Source organism: Lissotriton helveticus, chromosome 1_1 (assembly GCF_964261635.1).
Source record: "Lissotriton helveticus chromosome 1_1, aLisHel1.1, whole genome shotgun sequence".
NCBI classification, from domain to species: Eukaryota; Metazoa; Chordata; class Amphibia; order Caudata; family Salamandridae; genus Lissotriton; species Lissotriton helveticus.
Genome location: NC_136057.1, coordinates 1,398,666,157 through 1,398,692,245, shown reverse-complemented (window position 1 = coordinate 1,398,692,245; position 26,089 = coordinate 1,398,666,157). Strand labels below are relative to the sequence as shown.

At 45.8% G+C, this 26,089-nt stretch overlaps 1 protein-coding gene across 3 annotated transcripts in view; it reads left to right on the top strand.

The window, feature by feature from the left end:
- Nucleotides 1-26,089, top strand: part of ZNF653 (zinc finger protein 653) — a 221,612-nt gene that overhangs the window by 167,245 nt on the left and 28,278 nt on the right. For 2 of the 3 annotated variants that reach the window (XM_078684259.1, XM_078684268.1), the window contains exon 8: nucleotides 23,683-23,782. In XM_078684259.1, coding sequence (XP_078540385.1) covers nucleotides 23,683-23,782 — 100 coding nt within the window. The remainder of the gene's footprint in view (nucleotides 1-23,682; nucleotides 23,783-26,089) is intronic. The other variant, XM_078684278.1, reaches the window with a different exon arrangement.

Genomic DNA, 26,089 nt, shown 5'->3' with positions numbered 1-26,089 from the left:
TAACCTTGGGACACCCAGAGGACCTGCCTGCCTTGACCCTCTCAAAGATTGGGACTACCATCAGCAGAGGATCTGCTGCAACACCCCACCTGGTGCTCACCAGGAAGCTCCGCGCCAGCCCTCTCTGCACCAGCCGAGCCCGGGCCGGGCCAACCCGAACCAAGACCACGAGGATGTCCCCCCGGCGACTGGGACCCGAAGTCCAGTGCCCAATGACCCTTCTCGATGAACCAGCCGACACCTGCAGACTCAGAACCAGGGGTCACCCCAACCGCGACGAGCCGAGGGTTAGCTTTTCGGACCCCCAAAGACACCCCTGCACCCGGAGCCCCGCGGCCCCCTGTGCCTCTTTTTGGGGTACCTACCTGTGCTCCATCATCCCAACTTACCTCTCGAAGTTCTGGTCGCCCCTGGAGAGTCACCGTCCTCGAGCCTGCAGCCTTTGTTCCTCTTTCAAGATCCTCATTGGATAACATTGAGCGCCCAATTGCTCAAAAGCACCGTGCACCCAGCCGCCCGAGTGCCGCTGGCTGTGACCTCTATGTCCTATCCTACTTCCCGCCTGGCCCTGAGCAAGTGACCAGGAGCCCAGCTCCTAGAGCCGCGTGGCGTGCTGGCCAGCAGCCACCAACCGAAGGCCCCCTCTCCCTCTTTGTATAACATTGGGCCCACCTACCTCTGCACCCGGCCGCCCCTGTGCCGCTGGGACTGAACTAACTGTACTCACCTGACCTTGGGGGACCCCTGAGTCTATGCCCAGAACCCTAACTTCACCAACTAAGTACTCACCTGGAAACCGGTAACTCACTTACCTACCGTTGGATAACATTGACCCATTTTGACTCAAAAATGTTCTAAGTGTGCAGTTTTGAAAACTGAAAATATTCCTATAAAATCAGGCAAAGTCCGAATTCGAAAGTACTCTACTGTGATCAGGAGAGAAGCCAGTACTGTACCTTTCAGCCCAGTACTAAACCGTAAAAGTAATCCCTAGCGGGCTTACTAGTAACTTGTATTTTCCCTATTGGAACCCATTGTCTGCTTTTCTATGAAATTTCTTCTGTCTACTATTGAAAACCGCAAATATTCTTTAAAAATCGTACGAAGTACTGAAACGCAATTACCTACCTGTTTTGAGTTAAGCCCCCAGTGCTGGCCCTAGGAGACTAGTGCTGGGTTACAAAAGTAACGCGAACGTACTTTACCTGTAACCTGAATTTCCTCCCATTAAATAACATTGTCAGAATTACCTTGAAAAGTTTGTAAGTGTGAACGTTTAAAACAGCTTTATATTCAGGAAAATTCATCACAGTAACTAAAACGTTTTTGCTAATCTGGTTTCAGCTTAGACCCCAGGATTGAATCTAAGATCTAGTCCTGGAACTACCAAAGTAATCCATAAAGTAATCAACTGTACTTACCTGTGAAAAACCCATTGAGCTCAATGCTAGCGTGTGTTTCAGAACTGTGTTGCTTACTAGCTATCATGTAATTGTTGTGTGCACAAACTTTATTGCTCCTCTGCAAAGTAGTTACATGAGAGTATTCATAACTTGAAAAGTATATTTTTATACCTGTTGGTTGTAAAAAATAAAACAACTATATCTGAGGATATAATAACAATTGGCCTGGAGTTCAGTTCTTGAGTGTTTGAAACCTTTTGCTCACTGAGTGTGGACAACAAATGCTTTACACTGTCCTCTGGTACTGCCTTACTGCTCGACCAAGCTACCACTTTGTAGAGTAAGGTCAGTTCCGACTTTAACCTCTGTTAAACCTTTGGGGTTTGTGGACTCTATACACACTGTACTGCATTATTGTCCAGCATATATAGAGCCACTTTCTCACACTTGGTGATACTCACCTCAGCTTGCTCCTAATAAGGCGGGTAGCTCCCTCATTTGTTTGACCTGTTCTTAGGCTCTAGTCAGTTGCTCTGGGATCTATGGAAACCTGTACGTACTTCCACCAGATTGTTTTGGCAGTCATTAGTCATCCCGGGGAAGCGGCGGTCAGAGAGTTACCAATGCTGCTGCTTAGTGCTCCTTCGGTTGGTCTGGGATGGGGTTGTGCCTTCTCTGATAATTATTATTGGTATTTGTATAGTACACCACACCCCCAGGAGGATAGCCTGGTGCTCTTTGGACCAAGCCAGGGTCAGGGCTAGATGAAGAGCCAGGTCTTAAGTTTCCAGTGCAGAACTGGGAAGGAGGCTCTGATGTGCTTGGGCAGGTCGTTCTAGGCTTTCTAAGCAAGGTAGGAGGAGACACAACCATTGGATCTGGTTCTGCTTATGCAGGGATTGTGTGCAGGTGGGAGTCTGGCTGAGTGGAGGTGTCTGGTAGGTTTTTAGAAGTGTATGCTGCTTTTGAGGCACGCAGGACGATGTTGTGTAAGGCTTTGTACGTGCGTGTGAGGAGTTTGAAGAGTGCTCATTTGTGGATTGAGATACAGTGGAGCTTTTTGAGGTGCGGGGTGGGAGGTTGAGGGTTAGCCTGGCCGCAGAGGTTTGTATGGTTCTGTGGTCAGATGAGCACTGATTCCAGCATAGAGTTTGTTTCCGTAGTCCAGCTTGCTGGTAATGAGAGACTGGGTGACAGTTCTGCAAGTGTTGATGGGGAACCATTTGAAGATGTTCTTGAGCATCGTGGGTGTCTGGAAGCAGGAGATGGAGACTGCACTCCCTTGGACGGTCACGGTGAGTTGATGTCGATTTCCATTCCATTCAAAAGCTTTATTTCAGTACATCGACATAAAAGCACAAATAAATTACAATACTTTAAAACCCTCATTAAAAATTAGATAAAAAACATTGATACAAATTTTAGACATTAGATCGCCCTACCGCATAAACAACGATCATAAAGTGCAAAATGCAAATACGTTTATATAGTTTTGACAACCATAACAAAAACCCAAGGCACATATGATTAAAGCAAATTGTTAAAATACGGCTAAAAAGCTGCAATTTTGCTAGCCCTACAATTGTGTGTGTACAGTCATGAACCATTTAATTATAAGGGAAACTCCTTTTGTTTCTAAAGATAGACAAATGGGATATTACTAGGTCCAATCAAAGGAGGATCAGGCTCTAAGAACTTCCTACGTATACACCACATAGAAAATAAAAAACTTGAGACTGAATAAACAATTGGGAGATGCAACTCCGTTTTGAGTATCCTAAACGCCTCACTAAAATATCTAGTGCCCATATTCTTGCATACTTGGACTAACCAGCGTCGCCTGGGTGTCCTATAGGAGTGGCAATGGAAAAGAACGTGCACCTCAGTTTCTTCCACCTCGCCGCAGGCAGAACATTCTATCATGTCACAGCCCCCCCATTTTTTAACAAAGGAGCGCAAGGGAAGAACCCCATATCTAAATTGTAAGAACAATATTTTGGCTAAAACTGGTTGGATACTATCCAGAATAGTCTCGGTCTGTTAAAAACTTTTAAATGTTAAAAAGTCGCCAAACGACCCAACGAGCCATTACTCAATAAAGTGGACAGCCTATGTTCCCTATAAGACTCAACCAAGACTTTCCTAGAAATACATTGTGATGCAATTAAGGGTTCCCTCCAGAGGTTCTCCCGTCCCAATTCCACACATAAGTTCTTCAGATGTCTCAGCCAAGGTATCTTACCCACCCCATTCAGCCCCAGTATCTCAGTGAGTTCCTCTCTATACGGGGCTAGCTAGGGGGTACTCCATAGGCGTCGCCAGAAAGTTAGGGGTCTTAATGCTGCTTCCTCACAGATGGACCTGACACCCAAGTCCAATCTCAATGGGATTAGGGGTGTGCTTATTGGGAGGCTAAAGAGCTGTCTAATGAACTTATTCTCTGTGCGTTCCAGGGTTAATGGTGCGTAATGGCCCCAAATTTCAGCACCGTAAAGTGCAGCACTTCTTGCCTGTGCCCTGCATACTTCCATGGGCGGTAGAGCCTGTTTCCGTGAAGCATTACTAAAAAAATGTTTTATGCCTCCCGAGACCTGGGCTAGTTTCAAGTTAGCCTTACTGGTCTGGGCTCCCCAGTCCATTTTCTCAGTCAAGGTAATACCAAGATAATCGAAAACAACAACTCTTTCCAATGATTCGCACCTCAGAATAGGGTTTTGACGTGAGCTTTTACCTCCATTGAATACCATGTATTTAGTCTTTTGGAGATTAATCTCCAGGCCCCGATGCTTGCTGAAGGCACTGAAATTGTCGAGTGTCCTCTGAATTCCCATGGGGGACTTCGCGAGCAATAGCGTGTCGTCCGCAACCATCAGGGCCGGTAACTCTACGCCCTGCCAACATGGGGGCGTCAATATTTAGTCCTTTGTTGAGGACGTCAATTAAACCGTTCACAAATAAAGAAAAAAGGGTGGGCAAGGACGCAACCCTGTCGAACCCCACATTCTACTGGAATGGGGGAGGTTAGATTGCCAGGCTTACCATGTCTGATTTGTGCATAATTGCCCTCATGCAGACGTGCGATCATATGGCAAAGATACTCCGGGACCCCCATCTCCAAAAGGATCAACCACAACTTGACCATGGGAATCAAGTTGAATGCAGATTTCAGATCTACAAAGATCAGGTATAGAGTGCCACCCTCTGTACTCACGGTCTTCCAATAGATCATTTGAAGTCTGATTATCTGATCGACTGTCGACACCCTTGATCTAAAGCCTGCTTGGAGGGGTGTTAAGATGTTAAATTCCTCCATCCAGGTATGTAAGCGCTCCAATAAAATACGGGCAAAGATTTTTTGGGTCACATCCAGGAGGCTAATCGGACGATAGTTCGATGGAAGGAGAGGGGATCCCTTTTTGAAAACGGGTATAATTTCGGCATCAGCCCAAGTGGATGGCGTGGGCATGCCCTCCATTATAGCATTGAAGAGCTGGGTCAAATAGGGCGTCCAGATGGTTACTTCATTACGGAAAAGATCTCCCGGGATTCTATCTAGCCCTGGTGCTTTATGGGGAGCTATTCTCCCCAAGGCAAGAATTACTTCACCAGGCTCTATTTGGGATCTTGATAACCCCGTTGGTTCCAATTGGCATCTCCCACCAGTGGCATAAAGGCCAGTTCCAGCTATGGAATACAAAGGTTTAAAATGGGCTATCCAAGCTACTACACTGATATTAGGCTCTATTGCTGTTTTATCTTGACTGGAACCTTCGTTTACCAAGTTCCAAAAGGATCTTAGATCACGGGCTGAAAGGGCGGTTCCAATCTCTTCCCATTTCTGATTTTGCCTTTTTCACCTCCTTACTATAGGATGCCCTTGCTTCTACAATGTCTGTCCTTACATTATCCTTGATGGCTTGGACTAGTTTGAGTCTTGTACGCGGCAATTTTTGTTGAACCATTGGTGCTTAGGCTTAACACTCTTCCGTCCTTTGGAACTATTGTAAAAAAAAGGAGCCATATTATCAAATAATTTTTTATGATTTGCACCAATAGCTTGGATGGAATCAATGGCACTGGATTCAGTGGCAATTTGCTCAGCAGTGATGAGGTAGGGGATAATTGACTGATAGGGACTGGCTAGTTTGACTTGAGATGTAATAAAGTCACCCCAGCGGACCCTCCTCCCTCTATTTGCCTGGACTAAGCCAGTATCTGGGTGCCTCGAATTGTCTATTTGCTTTTTGCCCTGTGTTACTAAAAAATCTATATTTAGGGCGTTATGGTCACTGTCACTGCGGGGGCAGATTTTAAATTCAGACATTCTTCCCCAGCTGCTAGTATCGACTAAAATATAGTCAATGATAGAAGAACATATAAGTCTATTGAATGTATAATCACCAGGATTACCTGTCGTAAAGCGACCATTACAAGCCCGCAGTGAGGAATTAAAGCATAGGGCATTGATTTGTAGGGCCAACGGGGTCCAGGCTTTGATAGGGGGGAGAGTGGATTCGGGGATAGACCAGTGGCGATCCTCATCAGGCATATTGTGTACTGATAGACCTTTAAGGGGTTCGAATTGGGTATTCAAATCAGCACCAATTATGATCCGTGTTTTAGGAGGGATTGTTGCAAGAAATGCAAATAAAACTTCCAGAGTGGGTGAGGTAGAACCCCTAGCCACAGGGCGAGAATAAACATTAATCAAAGCAATGGATGGGGAATGTAAGGACCACACACAGAATATCCTGAGAGTGTGTTTCCAGCTCTTGCGCTCCACAGCCCACATGTGTGCCCACCCAGGTAGACAAACCCCCAGACGGTCTTCCCTTTCCCGAGTGTATTGCCAATTTCTCAAATGCTGCATAACCCATCTATCCTACTTTAGTTCTAGCCCAAGTTTCTTGGAACATGCAAGCATCGTATTGTTCTACAAATTGGCACCACTCAGGACAATCCAATTTAGAGGGTAAGCCGGCTACATTCCATGACACAACCCGCAGAGCAAATGCTTGTGCAGTTTCCCCCTGAATCTTATCCTTGTCAGTCTGGGAACCATAGCTATCAGATTGGTTTTCAGGATACAAGCTTGTCAGTGGCGGCAAATCAATTACTAAGCTGGAGCCTATCAAATTATCAACTCTAGGATCTAAGGCTAAGTCCCTAGTCGACACGATATTAGGCTCGAGTCAATCTACTGCGTCTAAGAGGTCAAACCTATGCGCTACTGGGATGTTATAAATTGGTGGAGCAAGGCAAGGATGAGAAGGAGCAGAATTGAATATGGGCACTGGCCTATCCCCAAAAGACTGAAGATAACCCCTCCTAGTGTTTCGTGGGGTACTTGTCGGGTAAAAATAACCAAGGGGGAGTGGGATTATACTTTCTCCAACCCAATGGGTGGTTAACAAGGAGTCCACCAACCATGTGTTTCTGAAATTAACCAACACACAGTACCCCTTGATATCTTTAGGTCTCTTGCCCACCCAACCCACCCTGCGTATCATCAGTATTTCATTTGGGTCTCTTATTGGGTGCCGGGTTTTAGTATTATACCAGTGTAAAAATGTATTTCTGAGATCAAAAAAGGATTCCCTTGACTCCCGCTTTAGCTCTGGTACTTCTGCCAATATAATCACATATGGGGTGGAAGCAGTGGGCAGGTTGATACAAGGAAGATCTGGACCATTATCCAAGTTGGCCACCTTAGGGGCACTCTTTGTATTTGTGGCATGTGGCACTTGCCCTGCTACCCTTACGCACTTTGGTCTACCATTGGGGTCGGGCACCCCCTGTAAAGCTCTGACCGTTAGTGGCACCCTGCTATCCGCTACAGACTCGTTGTAGATACTCCCCTTGTTTCCCACACCACAGTAATGGCAGTAGCACCAGTGTCAATGTTCGAAGGAATTCTATCGGCCATGTCAGATGAGCCAGTAATAGGTAGAGTAGTGGTCATGCCCGGGTTATTCAGGTCTGTCCTTTTTGCTGCTCTAGAGATGTCCACCAACTTGTCCATTGTTTTAGTTATATTGGCCAGGTGATCCTCAAGGGCTTTCAGTTCTTCCCTTATGATTAACCTAACGTGGACTTGAAGGTCCAACAGGGCTTCCTTGATCCACAGTGGTGGGACTGAACTGCTAGCCATCGGCGGTGATGGGACTACAGGCTCCACTGTGCTAGTAGGGATTTGTGCTCCAGTTTTCCTTGTACCCTTGGATTTTGCGGGCAGTGCACTTTTTTTAAGTTTTGGACGTGCACCCATCCAACAGATTCGTTCTTGAGGAGTAGGTGGCAGGGGTTCTAGTTGTAGAGAAGAAAGGTCCCGCTCAGCCACCGAGGTAGTGTCCGAGCCTTCCTGGATGTTCACAATAGGCGCCAAATCGGGTGTTAGCGAAAGACGTCTCTCCGTTAATTCTATCTCTGTTGCCACAACACCTATGGCTCTTTGCAGCATTTTATCTATTGAGGTGGACTTAACTGATGGGAAAGGAGCATCAGGTATCGACGCCTTGTTCCCCACATTGATACGCCTATCCATATTCACTCTGTGTAGTGCTCGCAACCCTGCTCCAATTCAAACTGCCCAAAAGACGTGGCTCAACTTATAGATCAAACAGTCTGCGATCTTCGAACAGTTCTACACCTTTGAGCCCGATGCAGAATTTTCGGGGGGTTGCCCAGCCCAGCCTCTTACGGCCAGTGACGGGCAAGGACGGGCCCGCCATTGGCCCGGGCTACGCCCGCGCACGTCCCGCGCTGCGGGGCACCAGCCGTGATGTCGATTTCTATTCAGAGGGTCTCTGCATGAGTAGCTGGCCAAAGCTTTGTAGGCCACCAGGTGAAGTCCTAGAGTGAGGCGTCTTTGATGAATAATACTACGTCCGTCTTGTCTGTGTTGAGCTTGAGGCAGTTGTTTTTAATCCATCTAGCGACTTTGGTCAAGCAGGCGTAAAAAGTTGTCCATCTGTTTTGCAGCTTGTTGGAGAGGAAGAGTAAGAGCTGGATGACATCAGGATAGGATATGATGTTGATTCACACGGCGATGCTGCTGATGAGCAGGGCCAGTAGGTATTGAACAGAGGGGGGCTGAGTGAGGACCTCTTTGGAACTCAAGATAAGGTAGACTGCGTTCGAGGTGAAGTGGGCTGTGCTAACCAACTGGGTGTGGCGTGTCAGGAAGTAGCAAATTTTGTGAGGCCCAAGATCTTGGATGCTGGATTCATGCAGTCGATGGATAAGGACAGTGGGAGGCTGTGTAAAAGGCTGCCAAAAGATTCAGTAGGTTTAGGGCCAGGGTGTCGCCTGTATCCATGAACATCAGGACGTCATCTGTGGTGGCGATGAGAGCAGTCACTGTACTGTGGTTGGACCTGAATGTAGATTGAGTGGCGTCATGGAGGTGTTTGTCAGTGATGGGGTGGCTAGTCGTTTGTTTATCATCTTTACCAAGACTTTTGCTTCGTAGGGTATTAGCAGGGAGATAGGCCAGTATTTGGCTAGCATCTACAGGTCTGCTGATGGTTTCTTGAGGAGATGGGGAATACTGTTGCATGTTTTCAGGCATCTGAGTAGGTGGGTGTGATGATTGATGCGTTCAGAACTGGGGTGAGGTCTGCTCTGATGAGGTCCAGTCCGTTGATGAAGATGTGGTGAGGGCAGGGGTCGGAGGGTTTTCTGGAGTGTATGACTGCATTGTTGTTGTGGTTTCATGAGTGGTGATAGTGGGCCAGGTGGTCATGGTAGTCCTCTGGGTGTCGGTAGAGATGGGCAGGAGGGTGGTAGGGTCCGGTTGGGGCTTGAGCTTTTTGTAGATTCTGGTGGTCTCGGTGATGAAGAGTAGGGACAGCTGGGTGCAGACGTCCTTAGAAGGGGCTATGCTAGTGGAGTTGCTGCCATAGAGGTGAAGTCTTTCACTATGGCAACATTTTCTGTGGCACTGTTGGAGCTGCTTTTGATGTGGTCAGTGAGCTCAGCATTTGGTGGCACAGACCTGCTGATAGTACCTTCAAATCCTTCCTTTCTCTCTCACTTGGGTGGGTCATTGCTTGCTCTTCTCCCACACAATTTATTCTTGCAGCCGGGCTTGTTCTGAGAGACCACCACTTCTGACCTTGTTTGCCATCCTTTCACTCTGCTCTTGTCCACTCTCAGTGTCTCACCCCAGAACTGCCACGATCTTTGCAAGAGATCTAGCAGCTTGACTCTGAACTCACCCTTTGCTAGCTGGCATCGATATTATGTGTTCTAACCACCTAAAACAATAGGAAGCAGGGAGATCCGAAAATCCTACTCCACCATTCTCCTGCTGGCCATGCCCCATTGTCATCAATTTAAATGATGCTAGATACTTTTATTGGATGTTTCTTTTCTGGATGATGCACCCTCGATTTGCCAGATTGCACATCTAAAAATCCAATTCAGGTTGCTCAGGAACCTCTGTCAATAAAAGGAACCACCCCTACCCTCTTTTCTTTTGCACCACTTGCACGTTTTATTTCAGGACAAGGCAATTTATGAAAGTTCCAGTGTTGGAGACGAAAGTGTTAGCTACCTTAAACTACAATTTTTTTCAAGCATTGGTATCTATCCCCTGAGACTCTCTCTACTTCCCCTTTGAAACCCTGATTATTTTCTTTCTTACTTGTGCTATGCTTGTCTGAGGTATTGTGGTCTTTAGAAGAAGTAGAGTTCTAAGCCCATCCAGGTCATTGACTTCAGTATAAGCCCCACACCCTGATTTTGATATTTAAAAAAATATTTTTTTTTCTTAGATATTCATTTAAGGCTGCCTCATAGATCACTACTTTATGCACTGTGCTTGGTTCCAGATTAAACTTTTCTCTTTTAGACATATTGACTCTTGATTGCTCTTCCAATAAGAATTCTGTCCTTTGCATTAGGTCTATTCACAAAAGCAAATTGATCTACTCTAATCGATAATTAACCCCACTGATTAATTAGATGAACCCCTTCAGAGGCACCATACTAAAGATAGGAAGTTTTAGTAATTAAGCATTACCACAGAATGACTGTATAAACTGCGCTGTAAAGCTGGTGTACGCAGTTCTCTTTTTTTATGCCTCTTCAGAAACAGGATCAGCAACCTCTGGAATTTTTATATTTTTGAATTTTTTTGTCAACATTCATAATTTTGTTTTCTTCATAAATTCAAAGCCACGTTGCAGCCAAAGTCTTAAGGTGTCATGCCTTGTGTGGCCTGCCAATGCACATGTCGAAGTTGTGTGATTTTTGTACAGTGAGGCACTTGAAATCCAACAAAGAGTATGGAGCCAAGCTCACCGTGACCTCCATGATGTCAGTGTCTTCCTCCTGGAAAATAATTTACTCCTGCTCTTAATCACAGAGCCAGGCACCCCTGAGAAAGCATAAAAAAAAACAAAGAAAGAGCACCTGCGGTCGTTGTTCTTCTGAGGCAAAAAGAGGAAGCAATCTAAGGAACTCAGTCAAAAGCATAACTTATAGCTGCATTGGAACCATTGTTTTCTAAGAAGTTCCATGTGGTGAGTTCTGTGGTGACTGAAGTACAGATCTTTAAGAAGATCATCTAGGTAGTGGTTTGACTACACCAGACTAATTTTACCAGAGTTAAAAGTAGACTGTTTAAAGTTTGGCTAGGGTGGATGGAACTGAAACAGTCCATAGAGGAGTCACTGTGTTTTTTAGATGAAGTTTAGAGTTAAAAAACACGAGAACAAATTCTGATCCAAAAAGTTGATTGATTTGGGCCACTTTCATGCTGGAAGATGATGTCCAGGCCCCTTGGATAGTCTTTAATTTCTAATTACCCTTTACTGTTGAATTAATTATCTTGGTCACTTTTAATTTTCTTCAGTCTGTTACTCTTGACTCATTATGTAGGGGAAGAAGACAAAATAAACCAGAGTTGCTGAGGGCCATAAATAACTTAACCGTGAAGACTGCAAATGATTCTTGGTGATCACACTATCATGTTTTTTAAGAATATACATGCATATCATCTAGATTTTATTTTGCAGACGGAATACATTTTTGTATCTCCTATTCAATTACTTAGCCTGCAGTAGGCAAAAGTCCTATACTTTTCTCAGATCATACATCAATCTACCTTCACCTTGTGTTAGATACTCTCAATTCTGTAATGAAAGAGCAGATGCTGTTGTTATTGTTGATTCTTGCTGTGCAGTCAGAGTTCAGGTCTTAAGAAGACCAAGCAGAGGTGGCCACTGTCACGGATATTTGCATTGTTATAGAACCTCTTGCAACTGCCTTTTGTATGGATGAGCAAATAATTCCCCCAACCCCTCATCCTCATCCCCATCCCACCCCCATCTCTGGGTCAGTCAGCTTTAATTGTTTGCCTGTTATGCTGTTTTGTTGCTTGAGGTTTATAAAATGTAGAGCATACATTCGAGAGAATCCGTTTAGGAAAATAAGTGGCTTTAAGATCAGCTGGCAGTAGACCTGTGCTGTTATTTAATACATCACTAAATATTTTACCAGCATTATTGCGCGTGGGCTCTTCTTTGAATCTTAAGTGATACTTGGGGATATTTCTCACTGAATATAGAGAATTTCTATCAGCTGAACATTATTCCGTTGCTTGAAAAGTTTAACACCTTTTTGACCAATAGCAGGCTGTCACGTTACTCATTACGGAAATAGTACTCTGATTCAAATGTAAATGTTGCTGTCAGAGGGTATCTTTCCATTTATGATGCCATAAAATATCAGGTCGCTGAAGCATTGGACACACTACTAATTCAGAAGTTGTTTAGAGGAGCCTTCAGGAGGTAAAGGTCAGGCCTAGTGAACCATCCTTTCCTTTCTTCAAATCATTCTCCTAAAAGCTTAGTGATACATGACTGTACTGCCACTTACAAGAGTGGTTACCTTTCCTTCCATGCCGAAAGACAGGGAATCTTATAGGCTCCATCATTTGTTTTTGCTTCTAGCAGTCCTGCCATAAATTGCACAAATCCTTGTGATATACCATCATACCTTGGGGGAGATGGTCATGCTGGCAGTGTCATGTCTACCTGAACAAATACTTAAACACTTTTCCTAGCTCTGTCAGGACAATATGCACACAAACCGGTTTGGTAAGGGTGACTCTAGGTCTCGTTACGGGACCTCATTGGTGCTCCTCAAAAGACATTCCTGGATGAGGACCACAGGCTTTTCTGTACCTGTCCAGACCGAACTGCTAGATATGCAGTCCGACTGTCCTTGACTTTTCAGTGACAAAGCAGTTGCTTCTCTGGGGCTGGTAAAGAAAGGTAGGGACCAGCCCAATTTCTTGGTTTAACTTTCCTATCCATGAGTTTTCCTTGCCAGTTTAGGAAATGTCATTGATAAAGGCACTAGTTTAGAGTCATGCAAAAGCAGACAATGTTGCAGCAGCAACAGCTGCTTACATACCATCCATCTAAGGGTAGAGGCTAAGACAAGGGGCCGCACCCTCCAGCTGCTTCATCCTTGTCTTCTGAAACGGTCTGTTTGATTAATTGGTCCTACACAATGAGACACTAGTAGCGCCAGGCTTGCAATGCAATGGCAAAGGATACCCTTGGACAAGAGAGTCCTCTGGTTGTTCTCTGCAATTCATAAAAAAACTTCCACCCATCTTTTCGATTTCAGCAGTCCCCCAACCCAAGCAAACTTCTTAATGAAAGAGGTCTCCTCCCTTCTAGCTAGTGCACAATACAATTTGTTCCGCCCTCTTAAGGGGATTGGAAGTGGTACTCAATGTAATTCCTAAGCCCCGAGCATGGCAGAAGTCTGTGGTCCATTTTAAACCCGATTCCTCAAGGGAGGAAAGAAATGAAAAATGATTCTGTCAACACATCTTGTCGGCCTTTCAGTTTCAGGACTCTGCAGTCTAGCTGAATTTGCAGCATGCTTCTTTTCTAATACCAGTACATCCATAACGTAGAACCTTTCTCTACTTTATTGTGATGGACCCGTATCTCCTTTTTAAAGCGCTGCCATTTGGATTATCCTCTGTAGCTGAGAGCTCACAAAGGTGATTTCACTTGTGGTGGACACCCTTAACATGCAGGGCATTCATGTTTATCCTTACCTAGATGACAGGCAGTCTAAAGCAGATTCTCTGCAGACTGCACATCGGAGCCCGCTGCTGATAGTCACACATTTAGATAATCTTTTGGTCAAGAAAGAAGAACCCGTTCGGTCACAACACCTTTGGTATACCAGATGATTCTGAATACTTGTCAGTTGTGGGAGTACCCATGACTTCAGTCCACCCTAGTGACAGATGCCTCCTAGTATGGCTAGATTTTGTACCTGAGCCCCTTTTCTCTCAGTGTCTAGTACTAGAAGATACACTAGATTAATTTCAGTCTGCTGGATTTGAGTACCATAAAGCCTTTTGGCCTAAACCACAAAGGGTGTAACTAGGTGCTTCATTAAAATCCAATAAAATATCAAGTACGCTATAATTTCAAAAAAAACAAGCATTGGAAATGCAATAGGTCTCGCAGCATTAGAGTTAGTGCTTTTAGAATTGTTTATGGGTTTTTTGTAAATCTTTAGCCTTGGCCTTGCGTGTGTATCAATGCAGCTTTAGCAGGCAAAAGGCAAAATGCACGTTCTAGGCCCCGAGTGGCTACACTGAATAATCCTTCTAATCACAAACTAACTAAAAATTACTCGAGTGCCTGCTCTCCACTTTTTTTAAGTTGCCTACAGTGTTCAAATTAAATACCTACTCGATAACATATAACAATGTCTAATGCACCACACAATTCATCTAACACCCTGCCAGTAATATTCGGTTTCTGTGCGTGTCAGATAACTAATCTCCCTTTATTCACTGTTGAAGTATTCTGAAACGTTCTCCTGGCATCTAGAGTACACGGGTTTCTTTCCTCTAGTATTTGTAATTTAGAAAAAAAATGCTGTTAAAGCAATGCAACGACTTAAAGACTGTTGTAGAGTGTAGTAGATTTGTTCAAAGACATAGTCCACAATTCAACGACCATCCTTCACATTACAGATATCAAAAAACATTGGTATAGTGGTGCTGTCAAGCACTTCAAAAGTGAAGTACGGCTGTTCTTCTACCAAAGATACATCCATCTTTTGTAGTTATAAATGTTTCCTGTTCAAACTGGTCAATTATGTTTTAAAACAAATTGATTTCCAGTGTTCCAAATGACCTCAAAAATAGGGACATGGTTTCCCGCCTACTGTATTCCTCCCTGGGGGCTTTTGGACACTGGAGTGCAAACAGTGGTGGTTGAGTACAATCGCTACTGAAAGCTGGGGAAAACCGGGGCCTTAGACGTCTGCAGCAGCGAAGTACCCCTTTTGCGCACTACGCAGCCTGGCAGCAGTGGGGGCAGACGGACGGCAAAACTGGATGTGGCGACTGGCTGTGATAACTCAGGGCGGTTAGTCTCCAGTGTGAAAGTATGGATGGTGATAGTTGCTTAGGCTGGAGGGATGAGGCTGGGCATGCACGAAGGAGAACGTCTAGCGGAGAGCTATGGCTTAATCGGGATGTGCCTGGGAGTGAGACGGAGAAACAACTCTGGGGCATTATTGCGTTTTGTGTGACCGGTAGTAAAGTAAAGTCCACATTTGTAAAGCGCACAATCACCCGTAAGGGTCTCTAGGCGCTGGGGGCCGTCAGGAAGATTAAGCGAGCTATTGGGGCCACACCTCTCCCGTAAGAGAAAGGAGAAATCTGGATGATTTGCTGAGTCTGGGAATTGAAGCATTTTGAAATAGGTGCCTTTGTGGTGAGTTAAGGCCCGGATGCATGTTGCCTGATAAGTATGGAAGATAAACATAGGAACAAGGACGATTTTTAAAAGCACAAGGGGAAAGCACAGCGCAAAGGCAACAACACTTCATCTATGCTGGAGCCAGAGCTGGGGAAAACCGGGGCCTTAGACGTCTGCAGCAGCGAAGTACCCCTTTTGCGCACTACGCAGCCTGGCAGCAGTGGGGGCAGACGGACGGCAAAACTGGATGTGGCGACTGGCTGTGATAACTCAGGGCGGTTAGTCTCCAGTGTGAAAGTATGGATGGTGATAGTTGCTTAGGCTGGAGGGATGAGGCTGGGCATGCACGAAGGAGAACGTCTAGCGGAGAGCTATGGCTTAATCGGGATGTGCCTGGGAGTGAGACGGAGAAACAACTCTGGGGCATTATTGCGTTTTGTGTGACCGGTAGTAAAGTAAAGTCCACATTTGTAAAGCGCACAATCACCCGTAAGGGTCTCTAGGCGCTGGGGGCCGTCAGGAAGATTAAGCGAGCTATTGGGGCCACACCTCTCCCGTAAGAGAAAGGAGAAATCTGGATGATTTGCTGAGTCTGGGAATTGAAGCATTTTGAAATAGGTGCCTTTGTGGTGAGTTAAGGCCCGGATGCATGTTGCCTGATAAGTATGGAAGATAAACATAGGAACAAGGACGATTTTTAAAAGCACAAGGGGAAAGCACAGCGCAAAGGCAACAACACTTCATCTATGCTGGAGCCAGAGCTGGGGAAAACCGGGGCCTTAGACGTCTGCAGCAGCGAAGTACCCCTTTTGCGCACTACGCAGCCTGGCAGCAGTGGGGGCAGACGGACGGCAAAACTGGATGTGGCGACTGGCTGTGATAACTCAGGGCGGTTAGTCTCCAGTGTGAAAGTATGGATGGTGATAGTTGCTTAGGCTGGAGGGATGAGGCTGGGCATGCACGAAGGAGAACGTCTAGCGGAGAGCTATGGCTTAATCGGGATGTGCCTGGGAGTGAGACGGAGAAACAACTCTGGGGCATTATTGCGTTTTGTGTGACCGGTAGTAAAGTAAAGTCCACATTTGTAAAGCGCACAATCACCCGTAAGGGTCTCTAGGCGCTGGGGGCCGTCAGGAAGATTAAGCGAGCTATTGGGGCCACACCTCTCCCGTAAGAGAAAGGAGAAATCTGGATGATTTGCTGAGTCTGGGAATTGAAGCATTTTGAAATAGGTGCCTTTGTGGTGAGTTAAGGCCCGGATGCATGTTGCCTGATAAGTATGGAAGATAAACATAGGAACAAGGACGATTTTTAAAAGCACAAGGGGAAAGCACAGCGCAAAGGCAACAACACTTCATCTATGCTGGAGCCAGAGCTGGGGAAAACCGGGGCCTTAGACGTCTGCAGCAGCGAAGTACCCCTTTTGCGTACTACGCAGCCTGGCAGCAGTGGGGGCAGACGGACGGCAAAACTGGATGTGGCGACTGGCTGTGATAACTCAGGGCGGTTAGTCTCCAGTGTGAAAGTATGGATGGTGATAGTTGCTTAGGCTGGAGGGATGAGGCTGGGCATGCACGAAGGAGAACGTCTAGCGGAGAGCTATGGCTTAATCGGGATGTGCCTGGGAGTGAGACGGAGAAACAACTCTGGGGCATTATTGCGTTTTGTGTGACCGGTAGTAAAGTAAAGTCCACATTTGTAAAGCGCACAATCACCCGTAAGGGTCTCTAGGCGCTGGGGGCCGTCAGGAAGATTAAGCGAGCTATTGGGGCCACACCTCTCCCGTAAGAGAAAGGAGAAATCTGGATGATTTGCTGAGTCTGGGAATTGAAGCATTTTGAAATAGGTGCCTTTGTGGTGAGTTAAGGCCCGGATGCATGTTGCCTGATAAGTATGGAAGATAAACATAGGAACAAGGACGATTTTTAAAAGCACAAGGGGAAAGCACAGCGCAAAGGCAACAACACTTCATCTATGCTGGAGCCAGAGCTCACTCATGGAGAAACAAGACGGAGGGAAGAGAGGGGAGGGGGGAGGAGAAATGCGACACGGCGGGAAGGGGCAGGCAGGATGACTCAGGGGAGGGGGCGGAGCGGGGCAGAGCGGCATGTGGGTGTGAAGAAGCCGGGCCTTTGAAGTGAAGCTAAGCTTCACTTCAAAGGTGTCGGAGGAATGCGGGCGGCTGTGCACGCGCTTTTAAGCTCAATGCACATGCGCATTGAGCTTAAAAGTCACGGGCACTGCAAGGAATCGCCACGATTCCTTGCAGTGTGGATAAAGAGTGGATAACTCGCAATACTCTCGCCTTGCTCGATGCGCATGCGCATCGACAGGCGAGACCTAAAAAATTGTGGATTGGTACATCAAATGTCCAGTAATTGTCAATCAAGATTTCCTAATGTGTCTATCCGATCCAGTCAGAAGACATTAATAGTGCAGGATAAGCAAATACATAATGGTGACCCACTTGCCTTAACTGTGGCAGTTGGGTATTTCCAGAATTGTGAAATACAGAACCAATCAACAGTATTTCATTAATAAATAGCACCTTTTTGCTGAGCTAGCATGCTATGCAAAATCACGAGTGTGGTCTATTGATCATGGCTTCAATAGTTCACAAAATGTCATGTATTTCATTTTTCAGCCCTCACTTTTATTGGGTATCATAATTGGGTACAACAAAATGGATTCCACAATTCCACACTGTCTTTGCAAGTGTTCCTATCTCATATATAGGGGAAGAAGTTACAAGTCTTGATAAGCTAAACGTGGGCATGCATTACTTTTAAAAGAAGGGAGGCGTAGGCTCCCTACCCCAGTGTCTGTAGGCCACTGAACTCTGGTATTGGTCTGAGGATAGAGGAATTAGTGTGCCAGCAGCTGATCTGGAATAGAAAAATAACATAACCGTAAAGTGGACATTCTGAGGAATTTGGTCTCTACCAACCACAAGTGGAGGCTAATTCCAGACGATCTACACAGACCTTTGTGACTTCAGGTTCTCCAACTCCCACCCCTAGGTACACCATTTTGCCATTGCTACAGCAAACAGATAGTGCTATCCCTGTACAAGCCTCCACTGCCCTTTGGCTGAGTTTGCAGTATAGAACAAGCATTTACAATGCAATGGTTTCGCCTTTGGAAAAGTTAGAGCTATTGGCATTGTAAATGACAAAATTTGTATTTATGTGTTGGTTTTGTCATTTACATTGCCATTAGCTTAATCTCTCGCAATGTGAGACCTATTGTACCCTATGGACGAGCTCAGCAGACAGCAATTACTACTACCACACACACACCTAGAGCCACACACACACACAGAGCCCCCCCCACACACTCACACCCACCCAGAGCCCCACACACACACACCCACCCAGAGCCCCCCACACACACACACCCAGAGCCCCACACACACACCCACCCAGAGCCCCACACACACCCACCCAGAGCCCCACACACACACACACCCACCCAGAGCCCCACACACACACACACCCACCTAGAGCCCCACACACACACACACCCACCCAGAGCCCCACACACACACACACACCCAGAGCCACACACCCAGAGCCCCCCACACACACGCCAGGCGAAACCTAAAAAGTATAACAAATGAAAATGCAGAAGGAATAGGCAATATAAAAAATGTACAACCTCTTTTTACAAACTACTGTAGCAGAACCACAACAGTGCTAACCTGGACATTACAAAAAAAGTGCAGGGTATTCTACGGACTGAAAATCACTTTAGATGTTTTCGACTGTCTCATGGAAAGAATATAAGAAGTGTGTACACAAAATCACAAATTGAAGGAAAGCAACGTTGGGCTGTTCTTTAAAAAAGTATGGGAGGCTCCATGCATGCATCTGTGTTGTCTGCGGCCAATGTGTGTTGTAATAGCAGGGGATCATCGCTAAAAATGTACCCATCACGCCATAAATAGGCCCTACAAACTTCTAAAAAAAAAAAAAACTGCCCTTATACTGATCTGTCAGACCAGCCAATCGGGCCAGTCCGATCCTGGAGGTCTGTGTCCACGGATTGAGACTGGGCCATGTGGTCAGGTGGCACTTGAACCTGGAGCCTCTGTCTGCAGGGTCACTGTTCTACCCGGGCCCCTGGCTTGATGGCGGCATCATGGACGGTGGGGCTTCCGGAAATGGCAATCCATGAAATGGAAAGAAGGGCTGGCAGACTGACAACAAGGGTGTGTGGGCAGTGATGTAGAAAGAGCTTCATGGGCACTAGTTTAAGGAAGAAAATGGGCCCCCTCACATACATTTGGAATAAAACATTGGCACTAATGGAGGTGAAGTTGACCCCTCATGCCCACGGGTCCTGGCGTAAAGCCCCTGCTGGTGTGCTCGGCTGCTCTGAGGTGCACCCTTCCTGAACCGTGCGCTATTGGATACTATTTGCAGGAGCCCCTTCGTATTGGCTGGTGGTCAGCTAATCAGCCGTGCCGAACGGAATCTAGGCACTGCTCGGCGAGGGAGGGAGACCAGCCAGGCAGAAAGATGCTATTGCGTCTGAGCGTCTTGTGAGCACCATCACTGTACCAAGCGAGGACCACCGGAAGAGAGGCCCAGTGCCCCTTCATCAACGGGTCTCACGCTTGCAACTGCAGCTCTGCGGGGCTGATGGTAGCCAGCAGCTGCCACAACAGACACCAAGTCAAACAACTCCCTTTCTTCCCTGCTTCCCACTTCAATGCGAAGTGGACGCATTTGCTACCTTTTCATTGGGGTAGGACTGAGCCACGGACAACGGAAGCGGGGCGGGTGAACGGGCTCACGGACATGAGGCATTTCGTACTAGACATCAAGAGAGGGGTTTATTATTCTAACATCCTAAAAAGTCCTAAAAGTATTGAGGGCAGGAAAATGCAAGAATAACAGCACAGTAACTCAAAAGGGCACTATTTTCTACCACTTCTCTAAAGCTTCCTTTGGGGATCCTCTTTTTAAGTCCTAATAGGTTGAGGCAATTGGCCCAGTATGTTTAGAATGCATAATTTGTCATAGATTTATGTATATAATAGAACCTGCCATTCTACATCGTTCTATGTCTAATGTCCAATTATGTAACACAATTAGAACATTTGCCATTCAATGTGCTACAATCCATTGAAACTCCTAAAATCCCTAAAACGGTATTAAACACTGTTATGTTAAAGGTAATTTTTCATACCCAGCGTGCTTTAAAATGTTTTCCTGCCACAAGTAGTCCAGAAGAATACCCCCCCCCCCCCCTCCCCGTATTCTAGGTTGTCACACTACAGGAGTAAGCCCCACTGCTTGAAGTTTTAGCCCCTCCCCAAAGTTAGTCTAGTTGTGCTCCCGAGTTCGCTGCAAAAAATAAAAATAAATAAAAAAGGGGGTGCAGAATGAAGGTTGCAGCTGTGGAGGCCGTGGTTTTGGCTTCGATTTACACAGCTCACTAATCCCAGATAGCCGGCACCCCGGCTCTGTATCCACCTGGCGGTCCACCGGATCACATATCCACCCCTCCCCTTAACACACGCTTCTGGGGTCTGCCAGAGCCTTGTGGTAACAAGACCTGCTTTGGTAATGTTTAATCCAGGAAGGCAGCTGGATGAAACCCTCTCGCCACACTTGAATCCCTCGCCCCTAATCACCGCACACCCAGGGCCATACCTCACCGCTTCATGTGGTAACGGGACACTCCATGCCAAGCAGGTCGGGGGGAGGGGGGTGGGGGGCGGCGCCGCGGGGGTTTCTGGGGAAACTGGAGAGAGCCCGCTTGGGGCAGGCTGGTGAAGGCTGCCACCTGTTGAATCTCCTTCTGACGTCACCCAACCCAAAGCTCTGTGCCAACCAGCACGGTGCGCCCCTTGTATACCGAGGCCTAAACAGCGTGTAAAGCAACACCCTCCCCCATGCAGCCTCCTGTCCTTGCATCGGGTACTCTGAGCTCTCACCTCCTGCATTAGTCAATGACCGAACGGTCACCTCACAATACTAATTTATGGAATAAAAAGGAACAGATATTGGCAGATAGACAAAACATTCAGAAGCGACTTGCACTATTAGCATCCCCAAGCCCAGTTGGCAAAGGTAGGCTGGTTTCATATGAAATGAGGACGTGTCTACCTGTGAAAGGCTTTTAAGGTTGGGGGAGAGTCAGGCTGCTGTTTTGAACGGCTTGGCGGGGCTGGGGCTTAGTCAGTCACTTGTCAGACTGGAGTCCTTGAACTTATTCATAAAGCCGAGGCAGTCTGCGCCCGGGGAGTGCCTCCAGAGAGAGTCCCTTATAGGATAGTTACCTCTGAGTGGTCTGGTAGGGCAGGTGTGGAGTCAGTCACCTGGAGTCAGTCACATGGCAACGTCCGACACTAGCATGCCTGCTAGGGCAGCCTATAGCAAAGTCGTTACATGTCAGGAGTATCTTAAAGGCCCGGTGGAGTCAGGGCGCATTGACGCCAGGGTGAGTGCCAGAGCAGGAATGGTTTTACGTTTTTTGTTTATAAACTGAGCTGGTTGGTAGCGCTGACGTAGTAAGAAATAAAAGGCTTGACAGAGGAGGGGTGGCGTCAGTTGAACGTCACACAGGAGCCTCTCAGAGGCCTCCAACACACGACAGTCATGGCTGGTGGTATTGCTGAAAAGCATGGCAAAGAAGGAGGGCTCAACCATAGGCCATGCACGTATCAAGCTTAATTTAGCAAGTCACACAACCTGTAAACACTACACCATATATATCCTGTGTTTAGTGAAGGGCGGGCAGGCACACGGCCCGCGGGAGGGGGGCGGGCAGGCACACAATGATCAGCGGGGCGGGGGCGGGCAGGCACACGGACAGCGGGAGGGGGGCTTTCACATCTTAAGAAAACTGTGAATAAGGCATTTGTTTGGATCATAAGAGGAATAGATTCTATATCGAAGGAGCACATCCGAGACGGATTGGACTGGTGGTCTCTGTTCTCTTGATCCATGTCCTCTCCATGGGCTTAGAAAATCTGGATGGGACTTATGTTACCAGAGGTTGAGCAGTATTTGCACATCACTTCCTGTGGAATTGTGCAAGGAAGTTGTAAACAGTATCACATAACAGCTAGCGCTGGCAACGCCCCTTTGCTGAGAAGGTTCCTGATCCAATCTGGTTGGTTGGAAGGGTTTCATCTATGTAGTATGTGAAAGCTTATGTTCTTAATGCTGCATAAGAAAATGTTGCTAATTTGTAACATTGGGTCTATAGCTTTTGATCCGCCTAAGTTTGATAATCCTTGCAGCTTTCTCACCTGATCAGGCCATCGTTTTATACTGTCGGGTCTATTAGAGAGTTTTTCTTGTCAGTTGGATAGTAGCAAGTTTGGCCTAACAGAACAGAATTATGAGCCCGTTTTCACGGTATTGAAAGTGCTCATGAGTCCTCACAAAAATCGGTTGGAAGGTGGATGCAAACAAAAGGGGGAGTACACTAAAACCTACGAATGTACCAGAAATAGTTATCCTTGCAAACACCAGTGTTGCAGTTGATTATTTTTCCATAGATTCCTCTTGTAAGCATGAATCTTTTGCTGTCACAGCTTGTATGTTAGCCATACTAAGTAGGCTTTGCATCTAAAAAGTAGTCTGCTGAATAGAGATGTAAATAACTAATGGTTTTCAGAGCTCCACAGGCATTGTGTTGTGTCAAATGTTTGTGGTAGCAAAAGGGCTCTACATCTCTTGCATCTCTTCTTCCATCTTTCCGTTTTGAAGAGCCAATTTTCCTTAAATGTACAATATGAGAGAACTCTTTTTTTCCTCATAAGAAATTGGAAAGTTTGTTGTATCTTCATATATAATGGTAGTGAAGGCCTATGCGTAGTCTCAAAGGGGAGCACCCACAGCTGACCATTACATTTGTTAAACATATTAATACGGTTGAAAAACTGTCTGAGAATTACACAAAATAATTGCGAAACCATCACATCTACAGATAATGCGCACACTTATCTCTTGTACACATCTTCTTAGGCAGTTTTCCTTTAAATGAACTGTGAATTATAGTTTTATTTATTGTAATGCTTCTGGGCCAGTTTCGTAATGATTACATCTATTATGCATTCTTATTACATTTAGTGACCTGTATGATTTAAAGCAATTTTGGATGCCATTCAAAAAAGGTTTTATCCTCTGAAACTTGTTCTATAACTTCTTTCTAATGCTTTTAAATGAGAATACATATAAAATATTCATTCGTACGTGGTCAGGACTAATCAGAACATGCTTCTGGGAATCTAAAATCAAGGTTTCTTCTTGGAGTGCAACAGAATCCTGAATCTGTCAGTCTTTGACAGCACTTTCGTTACTGACAAGCAAACTGATATTAGGTTTGGGGAACCTTGAAGGGGTGTCCTACATATACTTTGATTCAGGTGGTGTTATAAAAAAAATGTAAGACCTTGAGGTCATTTGTACTAGGCGTACCTTCTGCTGATTGTTTCCACTTAATTGATATGGTGATTAATGACCTGTACAAAAAAGTGTATAATTTTCTCTTTTTCCCCTAAACAGGTGTTCGAGAGTTCATTTGCGAGACCTGCGGGAAGTCATTCAAAAGAAAGAATCACCTAGATGTTCATCGGAGAACTCACACTGGTGAGACACCGCTGCAGTATGTACACTTTCCTTTTTTCCCTTTATTTTTTTACAGTTTTTATAGCACCAAGTTCACAGAATTAGCGACCTTTACATGGAACATGGAATAAAAGTAAATACAGAAAACAGGTCATGTTCAACTATTATAACAAAATGGAGTGCATGGGAAATACTGTGTGATCTAGTGGTTATCTACTTATGATTAGTCAATTTGTACTTTAGTCAAATGCAACGGTCTGGAGTTAAAATAAGCTGAATGCGAAACCAGTGAGTTTGTTTAAGACTTTCTGAAAGAGAGAAGCTCTGTCATAGTCCTTAGAGTTTTGACAAGATAGGTCCACTGCATGGAGGATCATGCATGAGAAAGAGTTTTTCATGGGTAAACTTGTTTACTTTAGTATTGAAACACATACTTGAATCATTCCCCGTCATCAAGATGGGAGTCTCACAGGCCCTCATAATAGCAATGCAATGTTAAACATAGAGAAGAAAGACCCTAGGCCCTTCAGTTCTATAACATATCCTAGTCATTTTTAAAAAAGAGACCATACTTAGGTTTAAACCAATCAGTATGACCTGCCCTCTAGAATACTCCTGTGATAAGTTCCGGTCCCTCAGATTTTGTTCTGCACATCATGCAGTTATACCTGTTCCACACTACTCCAAGGAATTCCAAACCTTTTTTCCTCTGATGATAAACAGAGTTATCATTAATAACAGTTAGTCTGTGACTGGGGGTGAGTGTCTGAAAAGTTTCAGTGCTTCGTCCATCATCTCCTTGTGTTTGCTTTGTTCGCCCTAAGTTGGCAGGGTATGCCCAGACGTGGGTCCCTTGCTCGCTTTGCCACTGGATTCAAGATAGCCTGGCTATTGAGTAATGTTACCCTGAAACCGGTCCCAGGATGCCTGTTTCCAGTCCAGGGAAGTCCTGGCTTTGCAGTTGGGACTGAACTGTTCCCATGAGGCACAGGGTCAAGACTGATTTGCATAAAGCTGGCTCTGAACTGGGGTGGCAAAGTGAGCTAAAGGAAGATGATGTATTCAACCCAGATCTGTGACTAAGAGTTAGTGTCTGAAATGTTTCAGTGCTCCGTCCATCATCTCCTTGTGTTTGGTCAATATTTCTTGACTACCCATCCTTAATCCTCTGTGTGGAAATGCACAAATCTGAAAGGTTGTCGTCTTTCCAATGACTAAACAAACGGATTGGAGCGCACTGCCAAGGTTTACTGAGGAACATAACTGTTTGGTAAGGAGTGTGTCTATCAGGCAACTCACAGGGATAAAAGGCTTGTTTTTTTCCCTAAAAGACAGCTCGCTGAGAGGAAGAACAAAAACTTCCCAATGTAAACAAATCAAGAAAGGTGGTTGTAAAAGAACAACTGTCGCATTTACATGAGAAAAGACGAGCCCGGATTTTAGGCGCCGCGGGAAGCAAGGCAGTTTAGAACAAGAGAGAGACGAGAGGTAAATAATGAGGAAGGGGGTGTAAAACATACCAAACAAGCGGGGCAGCGCAGCTACCGCGAACGCGCTAATTGGAAACATAATCACAAACAGATGGCGCCTCTGCTCGTTCCTGCAAGCTGTAGGCCGTGGTCGGATACATTTACTGGGAAAGGTGGGACATGCCTCCGCCTTTACCCAGTTGCGTGCTGTCTTTTTTTAAAAACGCACGCAAAGCCCAATAGAAATAATGCTGTTAAAAAAGCCACGCGTGCAAACTTGTGAAAAGTCCAGAGTGATTCCAAGAGGTCCCGCCCCTAGAGCAGCGCATGTGTGCTACGCTAGGCTCGACCTAAAAACGGATACTGATACAGATAAATCATTGGGCACACTTCAATATCGGAAATCGCCCTTTCGAGCTAGGGGAAGAGGACTTCCCTCCTACAGAGGAGGTTTCCAACAATATCCTTACTCATATTCAGCTTTCTCTCAGCAGTTTCATCCCCAGTACTCAATGGCAGCCACCACAAACAGCCTTCCACAGGCCAGCTTGATAAGGCAGCGCGGGACACCAGTGGCTAGGAGGAAGAATATCTAATTATATTCAATGCTGGCAAGACATATCAACAGACCAATGGGTCTTAAACCTTGTTCAATTTTTTACCATACATTAGAATTTATCCAGCCCCCACCACCAACTCCATCTCAAGCATCCATTCCGAAACAACTAAATCTTCTCAAGTTTGAGGTCAAAACCATGCTCAAGAAGAGGGTGATTCCACGCAGGGCTCGGACAGACTCCTGAAGCGAACCTCTCGCCGGTCCCAGAACCCCCACCGGGTCTGTGGGGGTGCCGGCCCATCGCGAGAGCAGCAGA